We start from the raw sequence: 17,199 nt of genomic DNA, 5'->3' as shown, positions 1-17,199 counted from the left end.
TTTTATTTGTAAGGATCTGTTTAAAGCCTAATAGAACAAAAAATGTATCACAACCTAATCTTTATACATAATCTACTGATGTATAAAAAAATTACCGAAAATAAACAAAGTCAAGTTACATAACTTAATGACTCTAATGTCAATCTGCTTGATTTTATGTGTTTTTCACTTAGATCTATGATAATGATCTATTCCAGATTAACTTGAAATGAATAAATATAAGTTCAGTATAATAAAGATGAATATATATGGTGATTTTATATTAGCTAATATGTTCTACAAATATTGACCTTATTAATTTTATTTGCTTAATGACCTTCTAATTGGAGCTTAGGAATTTATCGAACTAATTTCATATTGCTAGATATATGTTCTTAAACTAAAAGGAGTAGTTGATTTAATATCGAATAAAAGCAAAGCTATCAGTAATAATTTATTAGCCTCATTAACAATAATTTCAAAAGATCCGTGTGACTACTCTTTTTAGAAACTGTGTTCACTTTATAAGATAGTGATCAAGCGTCTGATAAAGTATACGAGTTGAATATTTTAAAAGTAATCTGTATTTTGTTGTCTCACGCTAATATTCCATATAACATGTCTGAAGTCACCTTAGAAAAACCATTTTTATTTAAATCTTCAGTGATGAGTTATAATATGCAAATACGATTTTATGATTTATGACTGTGAAACTGAACGACTCCAAGTAGATTACTCTAATGTTCACAGCTTCAACGTGTTAAGTTGGTTAATTCTACCAGCAAAATCTAATTTCTTTATCAATAATATGAAGTATTCAGTTTATCACTACAAGATTTCTAATCGACTGATATGGGTAAATGTCAGTAAGTTGTATTCTCAAAATTGTAATATAGCTTTTAACCTAAAAGTCATTCCAGTAATTCGTTGTAGTATTTAAAACTAAAGCGCTTAATGATAAACTTTATTTTACTAAGTGACGTATATAACCATCATATTGTAGTGTTGGTTACTATTTTAAGCCCATATAACTTATTCTAACTTCTTGACAAGCCAATCTATTCATTCTTCTTGAGTCACGTCTTGACCTTGTTATTTATTTACTTATCAACCTTAACTGTTCTTATATGAGCATATGTGTGTGCACTACTTATCCTATTCATCACATGTCTGTAACTTATTTTTGTTTGCCTATAAATACTGATTAAATCTGAGTTAAATGGAGTTGGCTCACATGCCTTTTCCACCGCGCATCATTTTGTTTCGTTTCTCTTTTCTTCTTCGTCTCATTTGCTGCGATTCTCTGAATGTTTGTTCCGATCACCGATAGTACAAAAAATACGTATTCAAACATCCATTCTCGTATTTGAGTTATTCAATTCCGTTATTCACTAACGCGATTTAAGTCGATAATTGTAAACGAGAATCGGTGATATGTATATCTCAATAACAATCAAACATGTGATATAACTGGAGTCAGATCCCGAGCCACTAAAATATAATCAATTAGATTCATTATTTTAACATTTGATATTCTTCTCACAATATAGAAAGTTGATTAGAGTCATTCATATCTCAGAGTGTAAACTTACGATCCATCTAATAACTATTCGCAACTATTAAAACGTTTTGTTCGTAAATGAAAACATAAAATATTATGATTTCATTTTAAATCTAAATAATGAAGATCCAATATATTATTTAACTCCGCCTGAGTCCCTCCGGGGGCTACTGCCGGTCCCAAGCCCGGATAAAGGAGGAGGGTTGGGCATGGGGTTAGCGTCCCCATCCCGTAGAAGACTAACTTGCTAAAAAAACGCTAACCAGAAAAAAATTATTCAAACCTTTTAAACTCTGCCCTGGGAGTCAGAAGGTCTTCATTTAGAAGAATTATGACGCCTCATGATGAAAGCCGAATTCCTTCGGAAGTTACGAGGCCGACGCCGCTTCCGACAACCAGAGCGACCATTTATCTAGGTACATGGAATGTTCGTACAATGTGGGACACCGGGAGAGCCTTCCAAATTGCTGCAGAAATGAGAAGATACAACCTAGAGGTACTTGGGATCAGTGAAACACATTGGACACAAGTTGGACAACAACGACTAACTACAGGAGAGCTCCTGTTATACTCCGGCCATGAAGAAGAAAATGCACCACATACAAAAGGGGTTGCATTGATGCTGTCCAAACAAGCACAAAATGCGCTTATAAGATGGGAATCTCATGGACCAAGGATCATCAAAGCCTCGTTCAAAACAAAGAAAGAGGGTATTTCAATGAACATCATCCAATGCTATGCGCCTACCAACGACTACAATGAAGACGCTAAAGATCAATTCTACAATAGGCTGCAGTCAATAGTCGAGAAGTGCCCAACAAAGGACCTGACCATTCTGATGGGAGATTTCAACGACAAGGTTGGAACGGACAACACTGGATATGAAGACATCATGGGACGTCACGGACTGGGAGAAAGAAACGAAAGTGGTGAGAGATTTGCAAATCTATGTGCCTTCAATAAGCTGGTCATAGGCGGCACCATATTCCCATATAAACGCATACACAAAACCACATGGACTTCACCGGATCACTCTACACAAAACCAAATCGACCATATTTGCATCAACAAAACGTTCAGGAGGACTATAGAGGACGTGAGAACCAAGAGAGGAGCTGGTATAGCATCAGATCATCACTTGCTGGTCGCCAAGATGAAATTTAAACTCAAGAAACACTGGACAACGGGGCGGACAATATCACAAAAGTTCAATACGGCCTTTCTTCACGATACTAACAAACTCAACAAATTCAAGATAGTCCTCAACAACAAGTTCCAGGCCTTTCATGATCTACTCAATGGAGAAGGAACTACTGTGGAGAGCAACTGGAAGGGGATCAAAGAGGCAATCACTTCAACATGTCATGAGGTCCTGGGTCACAAGAAGCACCATCACAAGGAATGGATCACTGTTGATACACTGGATAAGATTCAGAGAAAGAAGGAACACGAAGGCAGCAATCAATACCAGCCGAACAAGAGCAGAAAAAAGCCAAGGCACAAGCTGAATACACAGAAGTTAACAAACAATTGAAGAAGAGTATCAGAACCGACAAACGTAAATATGTGGAAGATTTAGCAACGACGGCGGAAAAGGCTACAAGAGAAGGAAACATGAGACAATTGTATGACACAACAAAGAAACTCTCTGAAAATCGCCGCAAACCAGAACGACCAGTCAAAAGCAAGGAAGGCGAGGTAATCACCAACATTGAAGAGCAACAAAACAGGTGGGTAGAACACTTCAAAGAACTCTTGAATCGACCAGCCCCACTAAACCCACCCAACATCGAATTAGCACCCACGGACCTCCCAATCAATGTTGGCCCACCAACAATTGAAGAAATCAGCATGGCCATCAGACAAATCAAGAGTGGCAAAGCAGCAGGACCGGACAACATTCCAGCAGAGGCACTAAAAGCAGACGTAGCGGCAACTGCAAGGATACTCCACATTCTCTTCAATAAGATTTGGGATGAGGAACAAGTACCAAAAGACTGGAAAGAAGGACTTCTGATCAAAATACCGAAGAAAGGCGATCTCAGCAAGTGTGATAACTACAGGGGCATCACTCTTCTCTCAATACCGGGAAAAGTCTTCAACAGGGTATTGTTAAACAGGATGAAGGACTGCGTAGACGCCCAACTTCGTGACCAACAGGCAGGATTCCGTAAGGATAGATCGTGTACAGACCAAATCGCAACTCTACGGATAATTGTGGAACAATCAATTGAATGGAATTCATCACTCTACATCAACTTCATTGACTACGAAAAGGCATTTGATAGCGTGGACAGAACAACACTATGGAAACTTCTTCGACACTACGGCGTGCCTCAGAAGATAGTCAATATCATACAGAACTCATATGATGGATTACACTGCAAAATTGTGCATGGAGGACAGTTGACAAAGTCGTTCGAAGTGAATACCGGTGTTAGGCAAGGTTGCTTACTCTCACCCTTTCTCTTTCTCCTGGTGATCGACTGGATCATGAAGACGTCAACATCTGAAGGAAAGCGCGGGATACAATGGACATCCAAGATGCAGCTGGACGATCTAGACTTCGCAGATGATCTGGCCCTTCTATCCCAAACGCAACAACAGATGCAGGAGAAGACGAACAGTGTGGTAGCAGCCTCAGCAGCAATAGGTCTCCAACATACACAAAGGGAAAAGCAAGATTCTCCGATACAACACAGAATGCACCAATCCAATCAAAATTGACGGAGAAGATTTGGAAGATGTAAAACCTTTACGTATTTGGGCAGCATCATTGATGAACAGGGTGGATCTGATGCAGATGTGAAGGCGCGGATCGGCAAAGCAAGAGCAGAATATTTACTAACTGAGGAACATCTGGAACTCAAAGCAACTGTCAACCAACACCAAGGTCAGGATCTTCAATACAAATGTCAAGACAGTTCTACTGTATGGGGCAGAAACCTGGAGAACTACGAAAGTCATCCTCCAGAAAATACAGGTGTTTATTAACAGTTGTCTACGCAAAATACTTCAGATCTACGGGCCGGACACTATTAGCAACAACGTACTGTGGGAGAGAACAAACCAGATCCCAGCGGAGGAAGAAATCAGGAAGAAGCGCTGGAAGTGGACAGGACACACATTGAGGAAAGCACCCAACTGCGTCACAAGACAAGCTCTCACATGGAATCATCAAGGCCAAAGGAGAAGAGGAAGACCAAAGAACACATTACGCCGAGAATTGGAGATAGACATGAGAAAAATGAACAAGAATTGGATGGAACTAGAAAAGAAGGCCCAGGACAGAGTGGGTTGGAGAATGCTGGTCAGCGGCCTATGCTCCATTGGGAGTAACAGGCGAAAGAAGAAGAAGAAAAGAAGAAGTGAATCCATAACTCATTACCAGGTAGGAATCCACGTAAATAACTAAAAATTACATTCGAAGTGGAGCAATAACTCAGTGACTTAGGCATTCAGTCGCTGAGTTATAGATTTAAACCCGACTTCACTTACTTCGATCTGGGCAATCTCATAGTATCATTAGCTCTCCTATTTCTAGTATGTCTGTCAGCAACCATAGTACATCAAAAATAACGATTATCATCTAATCACCCAAGTTAAACAACATTAGACCTGGTTAGTATCTGGATGATTGTCCTAAATACTAAGTCAACGCTTTAATACTAATTATATTCTTAGCCAATCAATCAAAATTTAGTAACAGACTTTATCACTTTGAGAAAGCTAGAAAAATCATTTAAATAGAGCAAGAACAAACATTGATGCAGAATAGTATGAATTCATATTATTTCGAGGTTTCTCGTCAGCTGTTTACAAACCGAAATTGTGATAGAATTTTTACATGGAGATAGTGTGAAACAATTGACATAAATGAGTGTAAATAACTTGATTACAATAATAACTATATATATATGCTAGAAACAGGTCAGAGGTCAAAAGAGGGGTTAATCCGGGGTGGGTTAGTCAGTAGTATGCAAGATAGAACCTGGCACATATGCACATCGGTTCACCTGGTCACACCCCATTATAAAGTGTGGATTAATGGAATAAAAAAATTTATGACACCTAGAACCAGAGGTTCTAAGGGAACATAGAGAGTAAATGCAGCTACGCCATTGCTACCTGTTCTGAACATTGTCATCCAACACCGACAACCGCTGAATATGATCATCACGTGGGCCCAAACTAGGTAGTCTGCACCTACTTAGATGACTCAGTCCAACAGTCAGTGCATTCATGGTCAGATCACGTCTTAGGTTAGCCACCCCAAGTTTTACTCCAACCTACTCCTACATCAACCATTATTCCCGATCAAGGTAGTTAGTGGATGAGCATACGTACTATAAATCGCTACTACTTCATTTGATAAATATTCGAAACCTCACCAACCGATTTGCCATCCTTATCTACTACCCTGTGTCGAACCTCAGAATTGTTAACTCCATGGTTCTAACATATATGAGCAATGTATCGTCATGTCACCCAAAGTCTCCAACCATTGGTCACGAAAGTCACGCTACCCCAACCAAGTAGTCTGCATCTACCAACATGACTCAAACTAGAAGTTAGTGACTTCGAGCATTGATGACACGTTTTCGTTTGGCCGCCTCTAACTTTCGTGCAACCATCCCCAACACTAGTCAGCGTTACGTGTCGTGGCAATTGGTGTTCAGGCATATGTAACCCGTGGCCCAACCATTTTAGTCGATGAAGATTCACAACTTCATCAACTGATTTACCTTCATTCCCTTAGTTCAGGTGTTGATGCAGGTCAGTTTTGAAGCAACAACTTCCATTTAGAGGAGAGAAGCGCATTCCAAACATTCTGGCATTGTTGCTCAGTGTTACCAAATAACTGCATTTTATCACCATTTTCACCAAACAGGACTATGTCATCTATGTATTCTAAGTTGATAAGTGGACCTCCTGGAAGGAAATCGATTCCTGAAAATTCAGTCGACGCGAACGTTATTTCCATCAGTGTGTCTACGATAAAGTTGAACAAAAATGGAGATAGTGGACAGCCTTGCAGAACACCACTTGAGGCCGCGAAATCAGATGACAATTCCCCATAAGCTCTGACCCGACTGGTAGTGTTCAAGTGAAGGGCCTTTACAAGGTTTATGTACTTCCATATAACTAATATGCAAGAAATGAATAATGATGGTAGGATAACAGTTCAGATAAAATGGACCAGCTAAACAAACATGCATACATTCATAGAAACTACTTACTTCGACAACGAGAAATAGCATTTTCATGTAGATATGCAACTTCAGCACTATTTACATTATAATTAGCCTCATTCACAGAACTAGGAATCTCTCTGAAATTGGCATGATTATCGATATATGATAATTTTGTTCTTTGTTCTCCATTAAAACTTTGTGTTCGATTTCTTGCATTCCGTAATGTCACTGGAATTGATAAAATCTGATTTTATCAGTTATTAATTGACTATTTTCTATACAGCGTTCACGAACCGATGGGAGCGAGGTAATTGTTGTATAACCACTAATACTACCGCTACCACTGTTATTACTACCACCAATAGATGAGACACGTGACAATGACGTATGTATGTGATTAGTTGGTTGGTATTTATCTATATTAACAATCTGACTATGACTGGTAATACCAAAGCCGATACCGCTAACATTAGTTGAACTAACTAGAGGAGTTATAGAACCATTAGACGTGATATACGAATCATAACTTCGTGATAAATTCCTATATGATGATGATGATGTTGAAACAATTTGTTTAGATTTGCAAATAGCTGTTATTGCATTCTTTGAAATTTGTGTTGTATAATTCAAGCAACAAATAGGTATAAGATTTGATTCTACGGAAGATGACTGATCTGTTATAGATGATATCATATGTGAAGGATTATCATCCAGCTGATGTCGAACAGTTGATGGTGAACAATAATCACTTGTTATGGAATCGTGAGATTTTGTTATATTCCCACTGATTACTTCATTCGGTAGTTGATGTGATTTTTTACGTTTGTTTTGGTTAGATGGTGATTGATATGGTGGATAGGCGATACGGTAGATAGGAAGAGATGACTTAGTGATAGTAATAAATGTAGTCGTAGGAATAGTATCATCAAAATTTTCCTTTGAGACGTTCCTATATGATATGAGAAAATAATAGCTATAACTTGACTGAAAAAATTAGAATATAACTGGAGTGTATTGATTCAACGGAACCACAAGGACACAAATTAGAATGGCAAAAGAACCAAGAATGGAGACATGTGAATGATAGTTTAGGCTGAAAAAGCTTAGATATTATAATAGACAAAACATTTTGATATAAACTATGGTAAGTGAGCTTTCAAAGAAGTACCACATTTGAATCGTTATTGAATACAATAGAAAGTTGTTTGTGAATAAGCGACAATAGAATAAGTCCGTTGTTCATACATTCGTTTTTTAAAACTACATGCTCCATGATTAACTTCTCCTATAATTAATATTATTTAGAGCACTTAGTTTTGTTGCCTTGTTCATTTCCTCATTTAATGTACTGACGTAAAATGTAGCAACTTAGAACCATACATAGCTGTCCTAAGATCTAATTGACCGAGTAAATGATATAAAGAACAAGAGTAAGCACTAACAGTTAGACGATTCAGAAGGCTTGCATCAATAAATCAATGTTTTGAGCGGTGATCAGCCGATTCAAATATTGCGATGTTCCAAACTATTGCTCGGAAAAGTCTATAGAGGTCCAAAATGTTAGGAAACATTTTGTTCAATCAATGTTGAGTAAATGCTTCACAGAAACATCTGGAAGGTGGGGAGTCATATGTCATGTTATCGACTGGGCATTTACCTACACTGCTACTATATTTATTATGGTTTTAGAGACTTCCAAAACCTAAAGTAATTCTATTAACACTCTAGTCTTTCTGCATTTAAATAAATCTAGAATTGAACGTTCTTTTTGCACTTCACGCCTAGTCTTTTGTATTCAAGTTGCCGTGTAGATTTAGACTGAATTTATTAGAAACAGCTAAGAAATCGGGTCAAGCAAGACTTATCATGTATCGTATTACCATGCACCATCTATCTACCTATTTATCTATCTGCATTCTCTTAAATACTTAAATAATCATCCAAGATATGTTCATCATTATAAACCGTTAACTTGATAATATGTATACTTTCAAACAAGATTTATGTATAAAAAATCTTAATCGAGTAATGGGATCATTTTTATTGAGATACCATTCTATCTATACCTATAAAATGAATCATATCACCTATTTTCAATGTTGATAGGTGTAGACTACCTGGTTGAGATCAGTGAGACGATAGCAACTGATGGTTAGAGACCTTGAATGACATGGCTCGAAATCGTTTACAATGGTTTAAGTGCATCCACTCTTTGTGTTCTCCCAAATTCTAATCTTCTGAATTCTTCATGTCCCTTTTTTCTCTTTCCAAATTTATTTCATTGGATTATACTCCTTAAATAACATCTTCAAACCCTAATGTTTTCGATTACTGCCTATACTTTTACTACCTGTATGACTATGGGATTTGAATCGACAATTGTATCTATGTGCTAATATGGTATGGCAACTTGAACTGATGTACGTACGTACGAAGTTCTACGTTGTTACTGACTGACTGACTGACCTATTTTCAATAAACTGTGTTAAATACATTATAAATAAAAATATATCCTTTACATGACATACATAAATTTACCAAGTAAGCAGTTTAGCGATCATAAATTACTTTTAGAATAAATTTTTGAAAAAAGATTTTAATATGACATACTTTTGCTGATTACCAGGTTCATGATCATCTCTTGGTAGATTATTGATAAATGCCGAAATGGGTACCTCATTTGAATGTTTAAAAGAAACAACCTATAAAAAGTTAAGCATACATTAAGAAACATGATATTGAAGTCAGTGAGTTAAAAATAAAAGTTCAAACACCTATTCACTATGTAGAGTAATAAATTTTCAAAGTTAAACTGGAAGAGATTAGAGATTCGAACTCGACGGTTATATAGTGTCAGTAAGCCTTAAACAAGAAAAAAAGTGAAACTTAGTTAAAATCCCACCGGTAAGGAAATGCTGGCATCTATTCATCAAGAATAATTTTCAGAAAACAAGTAAGTAACTGCTTAAGTTATCTGAAGCCCACTAAATTTATATAACAAGAAATATAAATTCTAAATGGATTAGAATGTATATCGTGGTCAAGTTAACATGAATTATTTAACATTAAAAGATATACTACTGATAATAGACAAAATAGGTATACACAAAAAGACTACTTACTTTAACCCGTGGAAATGGTTTGCCCATTTCAATATATTTCAATTCTTGTGCTGATTTAAAATAGCTATTGTAGATTAATAAAACAAAAGATTATTGATTTCTTTCAGTGAAAAGTAACCTTACCTGCAATTAATCCAATGAGGTGCAACATATTCTTCTGGATTTATAAAAGATTCAGATAAAATCTAAAGAGAAAAACGAGGAAGAGAAAAATCATTGTTAAAACTAGGTATCATAATATAATAATCCAGATAAAGATAAACTAACTTTTGAAATAAATTCAAGGGTCCAGAGTCAAGGTAAATATTCAAACTCAAAACAGAGCATTTGTTTATAAAATGGTACAACTCGTGCTTCGGTTTGGGCACCCGGACAGTATTATAAACCTCATACAAATCAATGATGACTGATACTAGTTTCATTGTTACTGTGTGGCACATATGTATTTAGTACCCCCTTGTACCAATGTTTATATGTTCAAATAAATCAATAAATAAAAGACTGATTGCAGTCTAACTTAAATGTTGCCTTATGAATCAAATGAATGGTCATAAAAATAGACTTCGAAAATCTTTTGCATAATCTGTTTACAGATAAATCTGAATGCTTTTCTGGGATCACGAAAAACTTGACAACCATGAAAATTTGAAAACACTGAACAGCTGTTTATCCTAATGTACGACTTTAGAATTGTGTTAATTCAGGGTTCAGGATCTTCAGTGTCTCAAGCTATCGTCGAACCTTTAGACTATTGAACCGAAATCAAGTTGTGTGCATGTTAAACTTCAAGGTTTTTAATAAACCAACAGGCGGATTCGTGATCTCAGTAATATTCAAATATCTCCACAAACTTTCATAATGCTAAATGATTTCGTTTACGATCGCGATTTTGTCCAGGGATAAATCACTGCACACAACTCGATGGTATTTGAGATGAAAGTAACTGCAAACCAAGTAGCTATATCTTCAGCTTATTATTTTCGCATGTCACAAAAGCTATGACTTGAATATCGTCAATCAGCCTTTGTAATAAAAATCAGAGAGGGAATACACACTGTAGCTTAATAGATGATGTGTTTTTATTAATCTAATAAACCAAATTAACTTTCTGAATGCTATGTAGTGCATAGTACCAAATAATACAATAACCCATTTACTTATTTCAGTGATCTGTAGCGATGATTCAATTAGAAAATTACCTTTGTCATGCATTGATATTGTGAAGCCATTAAAAGCCAAAAACAATGCATAGTTACTACGCTTTAATGAATTAGTGGTTAAGGTGTTTGGCTTTCAACCACTAGGTTTTAAGGCTTTAGTACCGTTCCACCTACTTTAGTTTGAGCAACCTGCTAATATTACTAGCCCTCAGACAGAGAGCGTGGTTAAAAGTGAGTACATGGATCAACACTAAGTGAATAAGTTACTTCCGTACGTTTCAATTCGGAACGCCATAAGAGTGTACAGATATGAACCTGTAAGAAATCGTACTAACCATCTCTAGGTCTAAGAGTGATCTATATTTTTCACATCAGTCTACTAGCCACATAGTGAGAACAACTTTACATTGATTAACTACTAAATGATGATGAAAAGTCAGTCAGTCAGCTACAACGTAGTGCCAGGCACATATATGCATCGGTCCCAGTTGCCACACATCATTAGCATAGCAGGATGAACACCGAATTCATAGACGCAGTTAATTCAGTGGTTTTATATATAAAGGAAAGATTGTATATAAGGATACAGTACAGGAAGAAAGAATTAGTTCGTAGAAAGAAAGATATGAGGCGATTTTAATCTCTTCGTTTAAGGGAAGACAGAGAGTGTATACACCGACGCCATTGTGATCGACTCTGAGCCATGTCACCAAGAGTCTCCAACTATTGGTTACGATAGTCACGCCGACCCCAACCAAGTAGTCTGCATCTCCCAATATGGCTCAGACTAGAAGTAGGTGACTTCAAGCAGATGCCACGTTTTGGTTCGGCCGCCCCTAACTTTCTTCCAACCATCCCCAACACTAATCAGCATTACGCGTCGTGGTAATCGATGTTCAGGTATACGCAACACGTGGCCCAACCATCTCAGTCCACTTTCACCACTTTTGTTCAACTTTATTATAGACACACTGATGGAAATAACGTTCTCGTCGACTGAATTATCGGGCATTGATCTCCTTCCAGGAGGTCCACTTATCGACTTACAATACGCAGATGACATAGTCCTGTTTGGTCAAGACGCTGATAAAATGCAGTCATTTGGTAACACTGAGCAACAATGCCAGAATGTTCGGAATGCGCTTCTCTCATTCTAAATGCAAGTTGTTGCTTCAGGACTGGTCTGCGTCAACACTTGGACTAAGGATAAGGAGTGAAGTAGTCGAACTCGTTGACAACTTCACTTATCTTGGAAGTCTGATCAGCCCTAAAAGGTTGGTGTCTGACGAAATCTCAGCACGGATTCGAAGAGCTCGCTTGGCTTTTGCCAACTTACATCACCTAAGATGATGAAAAAACATCATAAAATATCATATTACTTTGGTACATTTTGGATTCTATCTACCAAATAAAACCGTAAACATTAGGTGATTCGACATAGTATGAACATACTACATCTTAATGCTAAGTGGTGATCGGAGGAAGTTAACAAAAGACACTGGATCTCAGTTTCGTCCTACCTGCCAACTGTGAACTAGGAATACCTACAATCTTGAGAGAACATTATTTCGCACTATATTGTGAATGAATATTCTGACTTGACGGTAATGCTATTTTGCTAACCACTAAAATTTAAAAATCCCTGGTTCAATATTCATGTGAGGTTATGTGTTTATACTGATGAGGAGTTTTGAAATTGAAACAAAGAAATTATATGATGCTCTCTAATTGAAGAATCCTTTTACATCCGATATCAGTCCATGAAGAAAAACATTCTGTCAAAATATTCATGCATTTAGAATATTGAACATTACAAATAATGATGAAAATCAAGATGCATGTTCTAGCGAAGCAATCTGCACATGATGCATATACGTGAAAATAGAGACTGATCAATGACAACTCTTAATAGGAACAAATGGAAACTATAAACATTTATTAATTTATATACATATTTTATTGAATATAAATTTATGATAAACATACTTTAAACAATGGAACTGCATGAAGAGGTTGTTCTGCCAAACAGATTAAATCTACTCCAACACCTACACTCCAGAAATGAAGAATAATAATAATATACATGGAGATTCATGATAAACAAGATATGGAATGTTAATTTATTTAAATTATTTACGTGAAAGTAATAATGAAATAGTGAAAAATTAATTATTTCATAATACGAAATTTGATTACTTAATGACAAAGTAAATTTTCATTCATATAGAATTAGTTGAAGAAGTTCATTAACTAATTAATTACCCTATTTTCATCATTATGTGTTTGTAATTTATTTTTGTCTAAATATAAATATCGATTCATAATTAATCAAAATGAGTTGGCTCAATTACCTGCTCCATTGAGCCTAATGTCGTGTCGCTTCCCAAATGACCTAGTATGGCCGAGAATGGGCAGAGTCCGCTCTCCCTCTAGAAATGTTCTCACATGGCCACGCGTATATAGCCTCTGCCAGAGAAGTCCTACTCACTGTCTTCTCGTGGCGGAGGTGTTGTTTACGAAATTGAGAGGAAGAAAAGAGAATGTCCGGTGCTTTAACTAGGTTGATAGATATGGAGATTCCACCTAGGGAGTTCGAAAACTCTGATTCCAAACCAATGGTGCACATGGGCTCCAGTATTCTGAATGAACAAATGGCCTATGAACCAATCATTGGTCACCGGCCACCATGGGAATGCATTTTCTGACGTTGCTCCACTGCCTTGTGGATCAGACCTTCAGATCGAAGGCTCCGGGTGTGGCCCCTAAGAAAACCGTCTGGTTTGGTTTGGGCACCGGGCAGTATCACAACCCTCACACAAATCAAGTGACTTATATGGCACATATGTATTCGGTGACCCTTTATACCAATATTTATGTGTTAAAACAAAACAAATAAATAAACGTCGTGTCGTTTCGCTCTCTCCTCTTCACTTCCTTCAGTCCGTTTCCCTAACTGTCTGTCTAGATCAACGATTGTATGAAATATACGTATTCAAAATTCATTCTCCTATTTGATTTATTTAATTCCGTTATTCACTAGCGTGATTTAAGTCGATAATTATATACGAGGGTTGATGGTATGTAAAGTTCGATAACAAACATCATACGATCTAATTGGAATTAGATATAAGGGCCACTAAAAACAGATGGTTCGGGTTAATAACAGAAAGTAACTAAATATTAAGTAAGTGGTTAAAACAGAAATGAAACAAAGGAACAGAAAGTATAAGATAACGTAAAGGCTCCGAATAAGTAAGTGGATAGAAAAATGATAACATTTGATAGGAGTTATGTTACTCAGTGTCTTCCTGTTAGGTATGCAGAGGAATATACCAATAATTATCGTGTTAAGTCGAATGGTGTCCTTGGACGTTAAATATACACTCCCTATTGGTCGATATTTGTTTCACTTGTTAAATATTGTGTAAATGTTGCTTTCTATTTTATGGTACGATGTGGTTTGTTTGTTTGGTATATAAATAGAGTATGGCTGAAATATAATGATTCATAACTCAGAGGCTGTGACTTGCGTTCTAGACTCAACTGGCTGGGCTAGACAGAGAAGCGGGACCAATCAGGGCACTAGGTCGTCTACTACGTGTTTTCTGTGTCACTGATTCTGATCGATAAAACGCTGCATATCAAAACCTGCAGTCTCACACGTTACAACACTTCCACCATTAATTATGATTATCGCGTACCGATTATTGTATGTCAATCAACATGGCTCACATCAGTAATCAATAACATCATGGATTAATTCCACGTCTTGATTTAGCTACTCTTTTTTTTTTAGCCTACTTATATGCTGAAACAGAATTAAACATTGAGAACACTGGTAGACGGCCTATGCTCCACGAGGGCTAGCACGTGTACATAAGTAAGTAACAACGATTGAGAGGTATGTATAAGACGTACACTAACACATATTAAATTGATGTAAACCTAGACAATGATAACGAATTCACTTTTAGAGAGAAACTTGACAATCAAAACAGTTGGAAAATCAAATAACACTAGTTCAACCTAGGAGTTAATCAAGTCAAAATTCTGGTAGGCAAGAGAACTACGGGAGGAGGGGGTGACGGGGAAAATGTAGATACATAAAAATATTTTCTACTCACCTAAATCAAGAACTCGTTTTTTGTTAACAATAAAAGATTTTCATTGACATGATAGACACCAGAACCTGGTGTAATTACAAATAGAAGTTTACCAGTACGATCAAAATTTCGATCAATATTATATCCCGAATAAACTATATATAATAAATAATATTTTAATTAAATGATTTGTATTGTAAAAAAGAGGTAAATTTTGTTGACAAAAAGAACGAAAAACTTGATCGAATATTGTTCTATTCAATAAATGAATGAAGCCATGACCAGTGGAGTAGATTCGTGTCAAGTAGAGAAAGGTATCTACCTAAAACAATGGAAGATGGTCGTGCTATTTCGTGGATTGGTTGAATTTAAACATTAATACCGTTAAATGACGGTTTAGCGGTCTAGAGGTTGGGCGTCCGCGTGGAAGATTGACGGCCCTGGGTTCGAACTCCGTGTGAGGGATCATGAACGTGCACTGCTGAGGAGTCTTATACCAGGACGTTAGTCACAATATTGTTTGTCAGTAGTATAGATACGTTAAAACACTACATTATTCAACAAGATGTGAGATTTACCTAGCTTTCTAAGATTCGGCTCTTTATCTGTCCCATCAAATGTCATAAAGACAGTTTTCTTTACTTTAATGTAACATACGTTTCAAGGTATCAGTGTAAAAATTAACAACGTCAATTTCATATGGCAAGGATTTATAATTACACCACAGAAATGTCTATTTTGTTTTAATAAATTACGTTAGACTACTTATTAGTAGATCGAAAAGTTACTTGAAATAACTAGACAAATGAAGTATATATGGTATAAACAGAATGGGGCAAAGTATTTGTTTGATACGGTTTTTGGCCTAAGTATACTTCAAATGACTTTCCATCTAATTATAAAACAGTATTCACTTATAATAGAGCTTATGAAGTTTTACAGGTTAGGAACTGGTTTATTCTCTGTGGGATTAAAAGATCTCCAATGTAAAAACTCACTTTCCAGGCTATAGAGCATTTTTCTACGAGAGCTTTTATATTACCTTCAGATAGAACCACATCAGAAGTAGTTAGTATTTCTTGTAACCAACGTTTCACAACGCGTTTTATCCAATGTTCGGTTGAATAAAATACATGTTTAAGCATCTTAAGAAATGAATAATGGAAAATTCCGCCAAGCTTTACAGAAGGTAGAAAAGCTAGCAGTCATTACGTTTCGGATTTCGCTCAAACAACCAAATGTAGCTTTGTTGAACTTTATTAGTTGTGCTAACTATATATAAACACAAAGTCAATCGCACACGAACGTGCAATTATCTTGATCACTCCAAATCATAATGAGTTATTATTGTTTCTTAAGTTTCATAAATTTCCCCTGCGGTAACTATGTACTCAATTTCAACGACCACACTTCACTATATTCATATGCTGACAAACATAAAAATTGATTTTAGACTTATAGTTTAAGAAAGATATGTAACAATGACTGTACAGCTTTGAAAATGAACTCATTAAGAGAAATTCATTGACTGGGCTATGAAGGAAAAGAAGAGTGATAGGGTGTAATGATCATAGAGAACTCTATGGTCAGTTATTAATCCTATAAGTTCACACCCCGATTGTATCTACGGTAAAATTAGACTATACTGACACCTTTAAGCCAACCAATCAAAATTAAGATGACATCTAACATACTTTTGCGCGGTATTGAAAGCATATCGAAGGATAGCTTGTATGTTATTAGAAACTAAGTGAAATTTGGCAATATTTGGTTCTGAAAATGTTTGATGTTTAGTATGCAACCAAACGATGAATATAACATGATATTTAATCCACATTACAAGAAATACCTTCTGATACAGATTGTATGTTAGAGTATTTGTTGTGATTAGATGGAATGTTAATGGTGTTTGTATGGTTGGATAAAATTATCCTACACTGATTCCTAACTCTTAATCTCATCCTTAACTTTCTTAAGCACATACACACAAAGCTATCAATGATTCATTGTTACTAAAGTTGATGTCCGTTCGTGATGAAAACTCTATGATGTGATAACATTAACTGATAACACAACATG

The 17,199-nt window shown here is 36.2% G+C and overlaps 1 protein-coding gene across 1 annotated transcript; it reads right to left on the bottom strand.

The window, feature by feature from the left end:
- Positions 1-6,960: 6,960 nt before the first annotated feature.
- DEPDC5_2 (GATOR complex protein depdc5) lies at positions 6,961-16,265 on the bottom strand (the record flags this gene model as incomplete). Its single annotated transcript, XM_051218786.1, has 6 exons — positions 6,961-7,684; positions 9,346-9,437; positions 9,858-9,921; positions 9,981-10,042; positions 13,004-13,065; positions 16,163-16,265. 6 exons carry the CDS (start codon positions 16,263-16,265, stop codon positions 6,961-6,963), a joined length of 1,107 nt encoding a protein of 368 aa, XP_051071835.1.
- Between the last annotated feature and the right edge of the window lie 934 nt (positions 16,266-17,199).

Source organism: Schistosoma haematobium, chromosome ZW, assembly GCF_000699445.3.
Source record: "Schistosoma haematobium chromosome ZW, whole genome shotgun sequence".
NCBI classification, from domain to species: Eukaryota; Metazoa; Platyhelminthes; class Trematoda; order Strigeidida; family Schistosomatidae; genus Schistosoma; species Schistosoma haematobium.
This window is presented reverse-complemented; position numbering and strand designations above follow the sequence as displayed.